At 41.6% G+C, this 17,622-nt stretch overlaps 1 protein-coding gene across 26 annotated transcripts in view; it reads right to left on the bottom strand.

The window, feature by feature from the left end:
- LOC134761654 (uncharacterized) overlaps window positions 1-17,622 on the bottom strand; it is a 985,940-nt gene that overhangs the window by 947,908 nt on the left and 20,410 nt on the right. The window contains exon 5 of one of the 26 annotated variants that reach the window (XM_063725386.1): window positions 3,035-6,074. The exons of the other annotated variants lie outside the window; for them this stretch is intronic. Within the exon in view, the coding sequence (XP_063581456.1) occupies window positions 5,979-6,074 (96 nt within the window). The 3' untranslated portion in view covers window positions 3,035-5,978. Of the gene's footprint in view, window positions 1-3,034; window positions 6,075-17,622 lie in introns of those variants that run through there. 26 annotated transcript variants of the gene reach the window in all.

The raw sequence follows: 17,622 nt of genomic DNA, 5'->3' as shown, positions 1-17,622 counted from the left end.
CTAACATTTGCTTATTCTTTTTTTTGAGATGGAGTCTCACTCTGTCACCCAGGCTGGAGTGCAACAATGCGATCTCCACTCACTGCAACCTCTGCCTCTCGAGTTCACGCCATTCTCCTGCCTCAGCCTCCCGAGCAGCTGGGATTACAGGCATGAGGCACCACACCTGGCTAATTTTTTTTTTTTTTGAGACAAAGTTTCGCTCTGTCACCCAGGCTGGAGTGCCCTGGCGTGATCTTGACTCACTGCAAGCTCCACCTCCTGGGTTCACGCCATTCTCCTGCCTCAGCCTCCCGAGTAGCTGGGACTACAGGCACCCCCTACCACGCCCGGCTAATTGTTTGTGTTTTTAGTAGAGACGGGGTTTCACCATGTTAGACAGTATGGTCTCGATCTCCTGACCTCGTGATCTGCCCGCCTCGGCCTCCCAAAGTGCTGGGATTACAGGGGTGAGCCACCGCGCCCAGCACATCTGGCTAATTTTTGTATTTTTAGTAGAGACGGGGTTTCACCAGGTTGGCCAGGCTGGTCTTGAACTCCTGACCTCAGGTGATCCACCTGCCTCGGCCTCCCAAAATGCTGAGATTACAGGTGTGAGCCACCGCGCCCAGGCCAACATTTGCTTATTCTCGTTCATTCAAAAGGCATTTACTGACCAGAACATCTAGCTTCTGTTGGGCATCATGTCAGGTGCCAGGGATTTTGAGCTGGTGACAATCTAATCTAGAAGATAGACAAGTAAACAGACAATTCCAAAACAGTGTTTATTGTTCCATCATACAGGGTACCAAAGAGTAATACCTGAACGCCTGGGCAGATGTGACAACAGGGCACATTTAAATTAAAGCAGTATTCTCTTCTGAGTAAGAGACAGTATCAGATGGCCATTTTAACACAGCTGGATCCAAATGAATGAGGACATAGAAACCAGAAGGATTTTTTATAAGACATTCAGTTCAACTCAACACAAGTTTCCCTTACCATAATTCAAGGGATTAAGGCTCCTGCCCAAAACATGAGTTTTATGAACCTATTGATGATTGAATTCTCACACATTAAGGACTCGAGACAAATACAGTGCCAAAAAAATATGTTTTAAACAATTGTGTTCACAAAGCCAGAGGAACAGTAAACTCACTCAGTGATTCAGACCAAATGTAATTGCTAAGTAACTATTAGTAGCATAAAACATATCATAAATCATCAACATAAGCTATTGGGTATAACAAATCATTTTATTAGCATAGATGTTCTTAATGCAGAAATTCAGCTCTGCTAGAACTCAGAATTATGATTATACAGCTATGATTAGACCAGGTAAAAATAGTTCTAGAGGTCGGGTGCAGTGGCTCACGCCTGTAATCCCAGCACTTTGAGAGGCCGAGGCGGGCGGATCACGAGGTCAGGAGATTGAGACCATCCTGGCTAACATGGTAAAACACCGTCTCTACTAAAAATACAAAAAAATACAAAAAAAAAAATTAGCCAGGCATGGTGGCGGGCGCCTGTAGTCCCAGCTACTCGGGAGGCTGAAGCAGGAGAATGGCATGAACCCAGGAAGCCGAGATTGGGCCACTGCACTCCAGCCTGGGCGACAGAGCAAGACTCTATCAAAAAAAAAAAGACCGTGCTTGGTGACTCCTGCCTGTGATCCCAGCACTTTGGAAGGCCGAGACAGGCGGATCACCCAAGGTCAGGAGTTCAAGACCAACCTGACCAACATGGAGAAACCTTATCTCTACTAAAAATACAAAATTAGCCAGGCGTGGTGACGCATGCCTGTAATCCCAGCTACTCAGGAGGCTGAGGCAGGAGAACTGCTGAACCCGGGAGACGGAGATTGCGGTGAGCCGAGATCGCACCATTGCACTCTAGCCTGGGCAACAAAAGCAGAACTCCGTCTCAAAAAAAAAAAAAAAAACATAGTTCTAGAATCTGTTTCTTCCACAACACTTAAGATTTTTAGGGGAAGGGATATCTTATACCTCTTTACATCCCCAGTACTTATCCCACTACCTGGCATAGAGTAAGACCTCAGCAATGATAGAACAAATGAATGAGTGATTTCAGATAGAAAAGCTTTAAATAATGCAGAAGAGATGATGGATATAAATAGGTTGACTATAAATTAATCATCTAAACTGAAACACTTCTGAGAGTGAGGATTCTCTTAATAAGTATAAACTTAAAATATCCAAAACAAACCAACTCTTCACTTTAGCCTTAAGTTGCAGAAAGATCAATTCATTATTTATTTGCTTAAGACTTGGAAGAGTTTTTGAGGACACCAGGGATGGATTGGTGGCCGTGATTATTTTATTTTATTATTATCATACACATATATATATATATTTTTTTTTTTTTTTTTCTTTTTTAAATAGGGTCTTGCTCTGTCACCCAGGCTGGAGTGCAGTGGCGCCATCACGGCTCCCTGCAGCCTTGACCTCCCAGGGCTTAAGTGATCCGCCAGCCTTGGCCTCCCAAAGTGCTAGGATTTCAGGTGTGAGCCACCACCCACAGCCTGTGATTACTTTAAACAGCTTCATGAACGAGGGCACTTGAATGAGCAAAAGAAATAAGATACTCAAATTCATTTGTCCTCAGAGAAATTTAAAATGCAATCACAATGAGATTCCACTACTTACCTAAGAGAATGGCTAAATTTAAACATTTATGCTATCAAGTATTAGCAAAACTGGTCACAATCAGAACTCTCATACACTACTGATAAAAGTGTAAATTGTGGCCGGGCACAGTGGCTCACACCAGTAATCCTAGCACTTTGGGAGGCTGAGGCGGGCGGATCACAAGGTCAGGAGATCGAGACCATCCTGGATAACATGGTAAAACCCCGTCTCTACTAAAAATACAAAAAGAAAATTAGCCAGGGATGGTGGCGGGCGCCTGTAGTCTCAGCTACTCGGGAGGCTGAGGCAGGAGAATGGCGTGAACCCGGGAGGCAGAGCTTGCAGTGAGCCGAGATCGCGCCACTGCACTCCAGCCTGGGCGACAGAGCAAGACTCCATCTCCAAAAAAAAAAAAATGTGTAAAATGCTACAGGTGCTTTTGAAAAACTGTAAGTATCTACTAAAGTTGAACATATGACCTGCGACCCAACAGCCCCACTCCATAATAGAAATGCATACATATGTTCAACAAAAGATATGTATAAGAATGTTCATAATCATTACATAATGTGTCCATATATCAAACGATCAAACTGAACCCCTTAAATATATGCAATTGTACTTGTCAATTAAATATTTTTAAATTAAAAAAAAAAGAATGTTCACAGCAGCACTATTCCTAACAGTCAAAAACTAGGCATAATCCAAATGTCCACCAACAGTAGAATGAATACAGTGTGGCCTATTCAAACAATTGAGTACTGTACAGCAACGAGAATAAAGAAACTATTGCTATACTCGGCAACATGGCTGAATCTCACAACAAAATGTTGAGCAAAGAGACCAAATACAATGAGGAACACTGCGAACAACTCCATTTACATAAATGGAAAATAGTATCAAACTTCTATCTATAATGATAAAAGTCTTGATAGGAGTTACCCTTGGGAGAGGGCAGAAGGGGAGCTACCAACTTCTTAACCTAAAAGGTTGACTTTATGGTAATTCATTGAATGGTACACTTAAGACTAGTGTACTTATCTTTATGTATATTATACATAATTAAAAGTTTATAAAGGCCAGACTCCGTGGCTCACACCTGTAATCCCAGCACTTTGGGAGGCCAAGGTGGGCAGATCACCTGAGTTCAGGAGTTCGAGATCAGCCTGGCCAACACGGTGAAACCCTGTCTCTACTAAAAATACAAAAATTAGCTGGGCACGGTGGCGCAGGTTTATAATCCCGGCTACTTGAGGAGCTGAGGCAGGAGAATCACTTGAACCTGGGAGCCAGCAGTTGCAGTGAGCCAAGATCGTGCCACTGCACTCCAGCCTAGGTGACAGAGTGAGACACCACCAAAAAAAAAAAAAAGTTTATGAAAAAAATATATACCCAAGAGATGATATTCTTATGCTTTCTTTTTCACCCAAGAGTTATTCACTCAGCAGACACTCCGTTGACCTCAGAACCATGTGAAAGGGTTGACAGGGCAGATATTCAGTAAATGTTTGATGGTGATGATGCTCTTTGTAAGAATTGACTCCACACTTCCTACTTTAGATGATTTCTTTTTCCTGTTTCTACTCATTGTTCTGTTCAATATCAGACCAATAAAGACTACCAGAAAACAAGAAGTGATGTCGCCCAATTTGCAAATTAACAGAAAACTGTAAGAGAAATATGAAAACATTGAAAATTCTGGCTTCTTAGATACTTACAAAAATAGTTGAGGGAAATGAGAAAAAGGTATGAGTGTTAGTATCAAAGGGTAAGTGTAACCATTCTTTATGGGCTGAATCACATCGCCCCAAGTCCATATGTTGAAGTCTTAACTCCCAGTACCTCAGAATGAAACTGTATTTGGAGAGACTGTAAAGAGGTAATTAAATTAAAATGAGGCCTTCAGGGTGGGCACTAACCCAATATGACAGGGATCTTTAGAAGAAGAGGAAATTTGGACACAAACACATAGAGAGGAAAATAGACATTTACAAGCCAGAGAGAGAGAGGCCTGAGAGAGATCCTTGCCTCATGGCCCTACTGACATCTTCATCTTGGACTTCCTGTCTCCAGAACTGTTTTGAGATGGAGTCTCGCTCTGTTGCCCAGGCTGGAGCTCAGTGGTGTGATCTCAGCTCACTGCAACCTCCGCCTCCTGAGTTCAAGAGATTCTCCTGCCTCAGCTTCCCAAGTAGCTGGGACTACAGGCACCCACCACCATGCCAGGCTTATTTTGTGTATTTTTAGTAGAGACGGGGTTTCACCATGTTGGCCAGGCTGGTTTCGAACTCCTGACCTCAAGTGATCTGCTGGGCCTTGGCCTCCCAGTGCGCTAGGATTACAGGTATGAGCCACCACGCCCAGCCTGAGAAAATAAATTTGTCGTTTAAGCCACCCAGTCTGTGGTTCTTTCTTATGGCAGCCCTAGCACACTAATAAACCATTCTCTGTGGAAAGTTCAGAAACTTCCAAGCACATGTTCAAGATTTGCTGTTGTGTCTGTCATGTGTGTGTCTCAGAGTATAAGCTCCTTTATTTAACACAGGGCTGCACCTACATAATTTATTCATTTGTCAAGCCATCTTGAGCAGCTATGTGCTCAATACTCTTGTTTGTTTGTTTCTTTGTTTGTAACACTGATTTATATTCCTGTCTCAAGGCTCACTTCTCATTTCGTCCTCTTTTGCATCTGGGCGATCCCCGAACTAGAGAAATAAAAAGTTTCTCCTGCTTCTAGAAACAATGGGTAGAAGCGCCTGTCATGAAAACACAAAGATTTCTTTCCAGCCGATAAATGAATAGAGGTTTCACCTTCCCACCAAAAACAGAAAATGAAAAAGGGGGTAAAAGTCACGACTCTAGTGTTACCTGTTTTTTCCCTGCCTTTGTGACTTTTCCCCTTTTCATTTTGTCTTTTAGGCAGAGGTAGCAGTAGAGTGATGCAATGGGGAACATTAGAGCTCTAACTTAACCTTTCGTGAACATCATTTATCTGCACAGTAGGGTCAAGCTCCTGGTCCCACTGTGGTTTTACTGGGTATCCCCAGTTTTCTAGTTCTACTTTTGCCACAAAAAAAAAGCAGTAAATCTTTCCTAAAGTATACATCCGTCTATGCACAATATACAATTAATTCAATTGCACCTGTAGCAGACCTTCCAGAAATCATTGACAATAATTTGTCAGGATTAACCTTTGATAAAACATAAATTTGTCCAAATCCAAAGCACTTTAAAGAGGTGCAGAGGTTCATTTTTATTACACAAATGCTGTTTCAGCAAGATGATGGAGGCAAAAAAAAAAAATACTGATGCTGAGCACAGTGACTACTCTGTTGGACTGCATCTTTAGTGTCATAAAACAGAAACTTGCCATTTCAGCCTGGGAAGAAGTGATTCACAACCAACTGCATCTTCCTTGGTTAGTCCTAGAAACGTCAAGCCCTGTAACTAAAAAGAGAAAAAGAGACCCTTACAGGTCCACACACTCAGTACTCAGTATTACAGTGACAAATGAGGAGTCTTTGTTGCAGCATTTTAAAAATGTTTACAGACAGGATGGGCACAGTGGCTCACGCCTGTAATCCCAGGGCTTTCAAAGGCTGAGGTGGGCAGATCACTTGAGGCCAGGAGTTCGAAAACAGCCTGGCCAACATGATGAAACCTTATCTCTACTAAAAATACAAAAAATTTAGCCAGGCATGGTGGTGGGTACCTGTAATTCCAGCTACTTGGGAGGCTGACGCAGGAGAATCGCTTGAACCGAGGAGGCGGAGGTTGCAGTGAGACGAGATTGTGCCACCGCACTCTAGTGTGGGCAACAAGAGCAAGACTCCGTCTCAAAAAAAAAAAAAAGGCCTGGCGCGGTGGCTCACACCCATAATCCCAGCACTTTGGGAGGTCGAGGTGAGTGGATCACGAGGTCAGGAGTTCGAGACCAGCCTGGCCAGCATGGCGAATCCCCATCTCTACTAAAAATACAAAAAATGTAAAAATAATTTTTAATTTTTAAAAATACAAAATACAAAAAATTAGCCAGGCATGGTGGTGCACGCCTGTAATCTCAGCTACTCAGAAGTCTGAGGCAGGAGAATTGCTTGAACCCAGGAATCAGAGGTTGCAGTGAGCTGAGATGGCAGCACTGCACTCCAGCCTGGGTGACAGGGCGAGACTCCATCTCAAAAAAAATAAATAAAAAAAGAGGGACCCTCAGTTCCAGTAATTGCCTACCCCTTCCCTGGAAAACTCATGGATAATCTACCCCTCGTTTAGCATATAATCAAGAAGTAACAATAAAAATGGGCAACCAGCAGCCCTCGGGGCTGCTCTGCCTATAGAGTAGCCATTCTTTATTCCTTTGCTTTGTTTTTTTTTGTTTGTTTTGAGACAGAGTCTGCTCTGTCATCCAGGTTGGAGTGCAGTGACACGGTCTCAGCTCACTGCAACCGCTGCCTCTCGGCTTCAAGCAATTCTCGCACCTCAGCCTCCCAAGTAGGTGGGATTACAGGCAAGTGCCACCACACCTGGCTAATTTTTGTATTTTTAGTAGAGACGGGGTTTCACCATGTTGGCCGGGCTGGTCTCGAACTCCTGACCTCAAGTGATCTGCCCGCTTCGGCCTCCCAAAGTGCTGGGATTACAGAAATGAGCCACCACACCCAGACTTATTCCTTTACTTTTCTTTTTTCTTTTTTTTTTTTTTTTTTTTGAGACAGAGTTTCGCTCTTGTTGCCCAGGCTGGAGTGCAGTGACAAGATCTTGGCTCCCTGCAACCTCCGCTTCCTGGGTTCAAGTGATTCTCCTGCCTCAGCCTCCTGAATAGCTGGGATTACAGGCGTGCACCACCACACTTGGCTAATTTTTTGTATTTTTAGTAGAGACGGGATTTCATCATGTCGGCCAGGCTGGTCTCGAACTCCTGACCTCAGATCATCCACCTGCCTCAGCCTCCCAAAGTGCTAAGATTACAGGCGTGAGCCACTGCGCCCAGCTAATTTTGTATTTTTAGAAGAGACGGAGTTTCACCATGTTGGCCAGGCTGGTCTCGAACTCCTGACCTCAGATGGTTCGCCAGCCTCAGCGTCCCAAAATGTTGGGATTACAGGTGTGAGCCACTGGCCTGGTTCCTTTACTTTCTTAATAAATTTGCTTTCACTTTACTCTATGGATTCACCTCAAATTCTTTTTTGCGAGAGATCCAAGAACCCTCTCTTGGGATCTGGAATGGGACCCCTTTCTGGTAACATAGGAAAACCTAATAATTCATGGAGTGTTTACACTGCATGCAGTGGTGACTACAAAAACATTAGCCTATCAAAATACACATAACATTTGTAAGACATCCTACTGCAAGTCTCTGGCACTCAAAAATGTTGGTACCTGACCAATTCTTCATGATAAAACATAGAACCCAGCCTTCCAGGGATATTCCAATTTTGCTAATTTGAAATATTCCTTAAAACTGATTCTACTTTCCCTTGGATGATCATTCAAATCACAAAGGCAAGTAAGGGCACTGTCTGCAAGGCTCTATCGCAAGCCCTTGGGCAAGTCACTCAGCTTTGCTGGGAAGAACCACCCTCCCCACTCTCAAGATCCAAGAACCATTTCTGGAATGAACCAACTCTGAGGGAGTCAAGCCATGTTAACATCAATGGAAATGCTTTTACAGCTCCAGCCAGTAAGTAAATTGGCCCTTGTTTCATTTCAAAGAAAAGTATTAGAAATTCTGTGTTAAATAACTGTGTCCACCCTACCCCCAGGTCTTTCCAACAGAGCTTTTAAGAGCAAGCAAATAAAGTTTTATTGGTTCAATAAAGTCTGCTGCCCAGGGGTCTATATTCACACTATTATGGAGAATGAAACCCTGTTAACTTATTAAATAAACCAAGTATCTCTAAGCTAAAAAAAAGTTGATATTAACCATCATCATCATTTAGTATAAAAATTGAATCTCAAATCCGTGATCAGAAAACCAAAAAAAACCCTCTAGAAAAGTAATTAAGATACAGTTCTTCATTAGTCATGAAAGAAATGATCTTACCCCAGAATTTTCCACTAACCCATCAGTGGAACAATATTTCATGTAATAAATATTTCCTCGGTTTGCAAATATTAACTAGGCCTGTCTCCTGGCTTTTTTGACAATGAAAGATCTTTACCAAATGATTAACAGAGCTCAAGTCCAAGGAGGAAAATTATTCTATTCTCAAGCACTGTCACATCAAAGCTGAAACCAAGGTTTAAAAAGCACAATCGGCTGGGCGCAGTGGCTCACGCCTGTAATCCCAGCACTTTGTGAGGCCGAGGCAGGGGGATTACAAGGTCAAGAGATCAAGACCATCCTAGCCAACACGGTAAAACCCTGTCTCTACTAAAAATACAAAAATTAGCTGGGCTTTGTGGCGCGCACCTGTAGTCCCAGCTACTCCGGAGGCTGAGGCAGGAGAATCGCTTGAACCCGGGAGGTGGAGGTTGCAGTGAGTCATGATTGTGCCACTGTACTCCAGCCTGGTGACAGAGCAAGACTCCGTCTCAAAAAAAAAAAAGCACAATCACAAGATGATGAAGCAAGTCACACCTATTAGGTTTCTTTACACACAAAATAAATGAAAAACTAGATGTGTATGTAAATACAGAAAAGCAAATATTACTATTTTCAAGCTCATATTTCTATTTTCAAAGCAAATATTACTATTTCCAGCTCTTTTCTTTTCCTTCTTTTTCCCCTAAACTACAGGTACTTCATTTTTTAAAAACTGGCCATCATACCTGTAGCTTTGTAACCGCTTCCTGATTCACAGGAACCCTACAGAGTTCTTGTTTCCACAGAAGGGAAAATATGCACCCATCCAATCCATCCTTTTCAATACCACAGGAAGAAAAACTTGTTCTAGAAGTTCTGCAGAGACGTTTCCCTTCTCATGAGCATTCTACACAGGAGAAAGTGCACTGCAAAATCAGACTCGGAATATATTCTCTCTCAAAGAAGAGTTTAAAACATTGCCATTAAGAGGAGCTATGATCAAGAAAAGATTGGAGAAGTCATATGCCCTCACCCCCACAGCAAAGGGGACCCCTGAGACAGATCGCTCTCAAAGAAACCACGTTAGACTTGCCAACCTTCCCCTATTCAAAAACAAGCAAAATCTATGATTTGTACAACCAGGCATTCAGAGAAAAGGGAAACCACTTGTATTCAGAGTGGTCTTGATTCGCCATCATTAAGTACCCAAATATTTGATCAGCAACATTTAAAAAGTAAGGCTTTATTTTCCTCCATTTAATGAATTATCCATTCTCCATTTTCTCCATTTAAGTGAATGTCTACTTCCACTAAACAGTTACACACATTGTACAACGTAAAAAATACAAGGGCCAGTTTTTCGTATTTTGGGGGAATTTTTTCAATTTACGTAAATATGAAAAGCAAAAAAAAAGCATTCTCTTTATTCATTTTATTGGAAAATATAATATTTAGTAAAAGATATGTTGCTTTTGCTAAAACATTTTAGAACACTGTTTTCAGCAAAGGAGTTAACAATTCTTTTCCAAAGTTCCGCTGTGTGGGGGTCAAGGTTTAACACTACTAGACAAAAGATTTTTTTTTAATTAACAATAGGAGAGCCTTAGTCAACAGCAGCCTCAATAATCATAATATTCTCCCTAAGTCTGTCAGGAGTTTGCCAAGTATTGTTGTTGTTGTTTCACAACTTTTTTGTTTCTTTTTTTTTTAATTTTAGGCCCTCCTTTGATAGTACTGTTGAAGTTATTAATTCTTCCCCGGATAAGGGTTTTTCCACAAGCAATGAAAGGAGTGAAAGTAATAGCCAAGCGACAGTAGGTCTCCGAGGACAAGCCTTTGCTCACCACTCTTTATCATGAAGATTATCTTACTTAGAATTAAAATCAACAACTACTTGTTAAAAAAAAAAAAAAGTCTTTAAGTTATGCAAAAATTCTTAGGAATTGCTAGCGGAAATCCTATACTCCAAACATATTAACATCATCTAAAAACAAAAAAACAAGTATTTGACCCTGCCTAGGTGAGCTTTGGTAAATAAGATACTGTAAGAAATTTTAGCTCCAGTGATTTCTTATTATTTGTCTCACTTAACCAAAGCAAGACAAACAATGGCTAAAAACATTTTCCTGTCACTAATTTCATATTCTCAAAGTTTATTACACAGGAAAAGAGTTGGATAGGCCTTAAGCAGAATGAAGTCTAGCTATATCTAAAAGCATTTCTCTATCATGATCACCTTTCCCCACTAGATAACTGATCTTGGCCTAATGTTGATATAAGTTTAATAGAATTGCATTAACAGAGTCTCCAAATTCAGTTCAATACCTCACAAGTTAACCCAAGTTAACCCTTCTTCAATTTTCTTGGCATCCTTCATGGGCCCCCTGTGCAGGAACTACCTGGAGTCGCCCATGTTGAACTAATTTAAACAAAATTCAATTATCTCATTTTCATCAAAGAATCACAGGAAATTCTTGCCATAATGAGGAGTTGCCTGTGGAACAACTATTAGGAAAAGAAGACAAGCATCTATAGGAAAGAACCCATTTTTTTCTCTGAAGTTTTGCATGCAGAAGAAAATACTAAATAAGAACTAATTACAGCTAACAATGAGTAGCTATGTTTCAGAGTTAACACCTTTGTGGGCTGGGCACAGTGGCTCATGCCAGTAATTCCAGCACTTTGGGAGGCCGAGGCGGGCGGATCACTTGAGGTCAGGAGTTTGAGATCAGTCTGGCCAACATGGTGAAACCCCGCCTCTACTAAAAATACAAAAGTTAGCTGGGTGTGGTGGTGCATGCCTGTAATGCCAGCTACTCGGGAGGCTGAGGCAGGAGAATCACTTGAACCCAGGAGACGAAGTTTGCAGTGAGCTGAGGTCACGCTACTGCACTCCAGCCTAGGCGACGGAGTGAGACTATGTCACAAAAAAAAAAAAAAAAAGGAAAAAAAAAAAGCCTTTGCAAATGTTATCTCTACATCCTGAGACAAATAGTAACCCCATTTTACAGAAGAGGGAGCTGAGGCTCAAGAAAGGATAACTAACTTGTCCCACAATAACACAAGAGAAAATCTAAATCTTAGAACAATGGAAGTTTTGCCATGGCCCCTAAAATTTAGAGGGCATTACACTTTTTACACAATCTCTAAAGAACAATTTTTTTAATTGTGTAATTTTTGTTTTAGTTGCACACTGACAGGATAACACGTATCACACTCAATAGCTTATAAAATCTGAGTTTTCCATCTAGTTAGCAAAAATAATTACTTAGAATTGGAGCCTCCAGATGGTGTAAATGTAGGCTGCCCAATATGGTAGCCACTGGCAGCCATATGTGGATTTTCAGCATTTGAAATGAGGCTGGGCCAAATTGAGATATATTGTTAAATATAAAATATACACAGTACATATATAAAATACATTTATTTTCATTATATGTTGAAATTATATTTTCAATATATTGAGTTAAAATATTTTACTAAAAATAATTTCACCTGTTTCTTTTTGTTTTAAATGTAGCTACTAGAAAACTTAAAATGACATCTGTGGCTCATATTTGTGGCTCACATTCTATTTCTCTTGGACAGCACTGAATAAACTGTTTATGAACACTTTTCTGCGCACCAGAAGATGAGTTACTAGATTGATATGACAGCCCAGGACATCCAAATTGCTGGTTAAGGCTTCACTGACATCAAAACTTGTTGATTTCAGTGATTCAATCATGAATTCATTCAGGCAACAAATAATTATTTATTGAGCAACTGCTATGTTCCAGGCAAAATAATACAATGTCTGGTACATGGGCCTGTCTTTAGAGAATTTCATGAGGAATCTTTTAGATGATGACCCAATCATACCACTTAACACTTTGGTAATAAGGCTGTATAACTATTAATAGTAAAAACTAAATGGCATTGGAGCACGTTTTAAATATGGCAGAGAGTGAAGGGGACGGAGCTAACATCAAGGCAAAGACCTCATTATTTCAACATGTGAGGTGGGTTGACTTAAAGCAAAACTGCCTAATGTCAATTTCAACCTTCATCAGAATATAAGGTCAAATGCAAGTTCAATTCAGTGAGGGGAAGGTCTCTTTCAAATCTAACCCTCACTCACCTGCACAGCCAAGGTGGAGAGTAACTGATTTTACTTTAGCCACACTATCATAAATGTCTGCTAGAGTTTCTCACTAAAAACAATGAAAGTGACTAAATCTTGCAAAGTCTACTAGCATATTAACATTTCTATGTGGCATCAGGCAATAATGTAAGTCCTTTAAAAAATAAATTTCACGGGGTTCCCTCTCTCGGCTTTGGAGCCCCCCGTCCCGTCTCTGTACAGGGGAGCTTCTTCTTTCTTTCTTCCCCCTTTTTTCTTGCCTATTAAACTCTCTGCTCCTTAAAAAAAAAAAACAAAAAACTCAGTAAACCTGTAATCAATGTAATGAATGTAAATAATGTTATGCTCTAGAACACAACAAACACATAATCATCAACACACTAACCACAATCTTGCGTGTAGCTTCCCTTTCCTTTGCCATTAGTTTAACAATACTGGTAAAATGTTCTAGCAGTTTATTTTTACTCTACTTGGCTTTACAATGTAACTGAGCTTCCTAGATGAAAGATGGTCTAGAAGAGAACTTACTTCCCTACCAAAGAAAAACAAAATGCCTGTTAAAAAAATAAATAAAACGGCCATAATATTGAAAAGAATAATGTTCATCACCAAATCACCAACCAGTCTACTGAACTAAAATTCTAGATACTTTTATGTGGCTTCCTTATACGTAAAAACAAACTGTTTATATTTCCAAAGGAATGTGATCTCACAGTTCCATTCCAATTCAGCTGAAGTCCCAGTAAATACACTAAGAGTTCTGCTTAAGTAAGAACCAAGCTCATGGTTTCAAAATTACATTTCATGGAAGATTTGAGCAGAAGACATTTTGTGTCTGATCCAGAAATCCCAGAACACTGTCATTTAGATACCGTCAGTGCAAACGAAGAGAAAGCAAGCACCAAGGTAGTATCTAATTAAGACACCAAACCACGGCCTTGAATGACTTGCTTTTCTGGTTCCTGCTAGATGAAGTTTTCTTTTTTTTTTTTTTGAGACGGAGTTTCACTCTGTCGCCCAGGTTGGAGTGCAGTGGCGCTATCTCGGCTCACTGCAAGCTCCACCTCCTGGGTTCACGCCATTCTTCTGCCTCAGCCTCCCAAGTAGCTGGGACTACAGGTGCCCGCCACCATGCCCGGCTAATTTTTTTTTAGTAGAGACGGGGTTTCACCGTGTTAGCCAGGATGGTCTCAATCTCCTGATCTCGTGATTTGCCCGCCTCGGCCTCCCAAAGTGCTGGGATTACAGGCGTGAGCCACCGCGCCCGGCCTAGATGAAGTTTTCTTCATGGTATTATTAATATTCCAGAAAGGCAAAAAAAAAAAAAATTGCTACATTAAAACGTGGTATAAATCTCCACTTCAAGATGCAATAAACTCTAAGGGACTAACATCAGGGGCATTAATTTCTTATTTTGCAAATGAATGCTCAGATCTTGCTGGTCTCACTGTTCTTCCAATAAAATTTTAAATACAAATCTTTAGGCTCCGAATTTCTGAACCAGTGAAGAAGTCAAGTCAGTTCAAGCACTCGGGTATTTGAGTGCCTGTTATGTGCAGAAACACGCATACTGTGCAGAAGACAAGAACAGAGAACACATCACCCCACCTCTTGGAAAATTTACAGCCTGTATTAATTTCTTAGGGCTGCTGGGACAAATTATCACAAACTCTGTGGCTTAAAACAACATAAACTTATTCCCTCATGCTCTCTGCAGGGCCACGTTCCCTGCGAAGGCTCAGGGGTAGAATCTGTTTGTGGAATCTGTTCCTTGCCTCTTCTAGCTTGTGGTGGCTGCTGGCATTCTCTGGCATTCCTTGGCTTGTGGCCACATCACTCCATTCTGTGCCTCTGTCTTACGTGTGCTCTGTGAAGATGATCTCCTGCCTGTCTCTTATAAGGATACTTGTGATTGGATATCCCAGGTCACCCAGGATAACCTCCCCACATTAAGATCCTTAATTTAATCACATCTGCAAAGACCATGTTCCTTTATGGCAACGTTCACAAGTTCCAGATATTAGAACCTGGTCTTTTGGGAGGAGGACTTTATCCAGCTCACAGTTCCTGAGCTTCTATGGGGAGTGGGGGATCCCAGCCATGAAACTGAAAACCAAGCAAAGCAGCACAGGATAAGTAGGTGCTAAAATATATGGTATCAAAACTCCTTCTGCCTGAGTTCAGGGAATACGATCCATGCTGCCTAAATAGGAATGGTTCTCCTGGGACCTGATGAGGCTTACTATCTCCCAGATGTTCTCAAACGATTGTGTGAGCCTCTGACGGGCTTCTGTAAGCCCTATAGTATTTATCATTACAGCTGATTTGAATGGCCTCCTGCTTATATCATCTTTATTTCACTGAAGCTCCGTTCCATTTCTGTTCCACCTCATTATGATCTTGGCAGGGTTTTGTTTTTTGTTTTGAGGCAGAGTCTCACTCAGTCACCAGGGTGGAGTGCAGTGGTGCAATCTCACCTCACTGCAACCTCCGCCTCCCAGGTACAAGCAATTCTCCTGCCTCAGCCTCCTGAGTAGCTAGGACTACAGGCGTGGGCCACCACGCCCGGCTAATTTTTTTTGTATTTTTAGTGGAGACAGGATTTCACCATGTTGGCCAGGATGGTCTCAATCTCTTGACCTCATGATCTGCTCGCCTTGGCCTCCTAAAGTGCTGGGATTACTGGCGTGAGCCACCACACCCGGCTGGCAGGGGTTTTTGTTGCTATTTTGTTGTTGTTGTTTGGCTTGGGGCCAGTCTTTTCATGGCTGTAGTGAGCAATGACTTTATAAGACCAAAGAGACATAGAAAGGTTTCTGCTGCCCCAAATTATCACTCTACAGGACACATCACAGTGCCTAAAATTCCTCACATTTCCTCCTTGGACAAAAGCCCACTGTTTAAACTCAAATATTATTCTGTAGTAGTTTGCACATTAAATCACAGTTACTGTGTCTTCGGATACATTAAATATACACTTGTCAAAAGATTAGTTCTGTTGAGTTTTGTTAGTGAGTGTCCTGTGAATCTTTAAAAACCAAAACAAATATAATAAATAAGTCCATATTCAATGAGTTTTTTTTTTTTTAAGTTAAACTTTAACCACCAGACATCTCACAGCCTGGCCTAGAGGGCCTGGTGAACCTCCAAAAGGGGTATGCATACAGTCTGCAGAGTTCCCCAAACTCATTCACACACAGAAGCCTCTTTTCTTCTCCTTTTTTGAGACAGAGTTTCACTCTGTCACCAGGCTGGAGTGCAGTGGCCCCATCTCGGCACACTGCAACCTCATCCTCCCAGGTTCAAGTGATGCTCCTGCCTCAGCCTCCCAAATAGCTGGGACTAAGGTGCACGCCACTATGCCGGGCTAATTTTTTTTTTTTTTTTTTTTTTTTTTTTGGCTCCAGCCTGGGCAACAGAATGAGACTCCATCTCAAAAAAAAAAAAAAAAAAAGGTACTCAGCATAGCTTAACACTTTTTAGAAAATTGAGAGGGTCTACTCCCATACTTTCAGGATGTCTTTTATAGCAGCAGTCCCCAACCTTTTTGGCAGCATGGACCGGTTTTGTGGAAGACCATTTTTCCATGAACAGTGCGAGGTGGGGAGATCGTATGAGGATGATCCAAGTAAATTACATTTATTGTGTTCTTTATTTCTACTATTACATTGTAATATATAGTGAAATAATTATGCAACTCACCATAATGTAGAATCAGTGGGAGCCCTGAGCTTGTTTTCCTACAACTAGATGGTCCCATCCTAGGGTGATGACAGACAGTGACAGATCATCAAGCATTAGATTCTCATAAGGAGCATGCAACCTAGGTCCCTCTCATGTGCAGCTCACAAGGTTCATGCTCCTATGAGAATCTAATGTCATTGCTGATCTGACAGAAGATGGAGCTCAGGCAGTAATGTGAGTGATGGGGAGTGGCTGTAAACACAGATGAAGCTTGCCTGCCTGCTGCTCACGCTCTGCTGTGTGGCCCGATTCTCAACAGGCCACAGAGCAGGTGAGTGGTGGGCAAGCAAGTGAAGGTACCGGTCCATGGCCTGGGGTTAGGGACCCCTGATTTACAGCATTTGAATCAATGCAATACCCTGGAGAAGGGCAGAAATGATAGCAAACAGAGAGTTCTGGTTTTGGAAATCTACTGGCTGCCTTTTGATTTTTAGCAACATGTTAGGATCCAAGATTATTCTGTAAGAACAGGAGGCAGAACCTGAGACCACTGAGGCTGGCCAAGATCCACTGAAATTGGGCAGCCATGAGAATCAAGGTCTAAAGAAGGCAAGAACCAAAGACGAGAAGCAGTATCAGGGTAAGAGCAGGCAGAGTTGAGGCCGAGGAACACTAAAGGCTGGGATGTGAAAAAACAGACTATTTGAATCTGTGGACCACATCAAAAAATCTGCATAAAGTCAGAATCAATAGGTAAATAGTAACCTAAGTTCATGCAGGGAAAGGCGGCAGAAAATAAGATGAAGCTATCATTTGTTGGGGACATCGAGCCCATTTTCCAGGCACCGGGATTGACTCCCATGTTCCAAAGGAGATCTAAAACTGCGGGTTAGCCAAACGCCCATTCCCATTCCTGGCTTCTGAAGCCTCAGATCACACAAACTCTAGGAACTCCAGAGGTCATACCGCAGAGCGAGGACTTGGCATTAGGATAATATCATGATACTTCTTCCTCTTCTTTGCTTATTTATCTTACAGCCATTTGTCTAGAAACCTATGCAATATATTTAGGTATAGCAGCTCCATCATTATAGTAAAGTGAGAATTTTCAATTTGGCTGAGGAGTCAGGCCTCCTGATGGAAATTTTTGAAGAAAAACATTCCAT

Source organism: Pongo abelii, chromosome 5 (assembly GCF_028885655.2).
Source record: "Pongo abelii isolate AG06213 chromosome 5, NHGRI_mPonAbe1-v2.0_pri, whole genome shotgun sequence".
Taxonomy (NCBI): domain Eukaryota; kingdom Metazoa; phylum Chordata; class Mammalia; order Primates; family Hominidae; genus Pongo; species Pongo abelii.
This window is presented reverse-complemented; position numbering and strand designations above follow the sequence as displayed.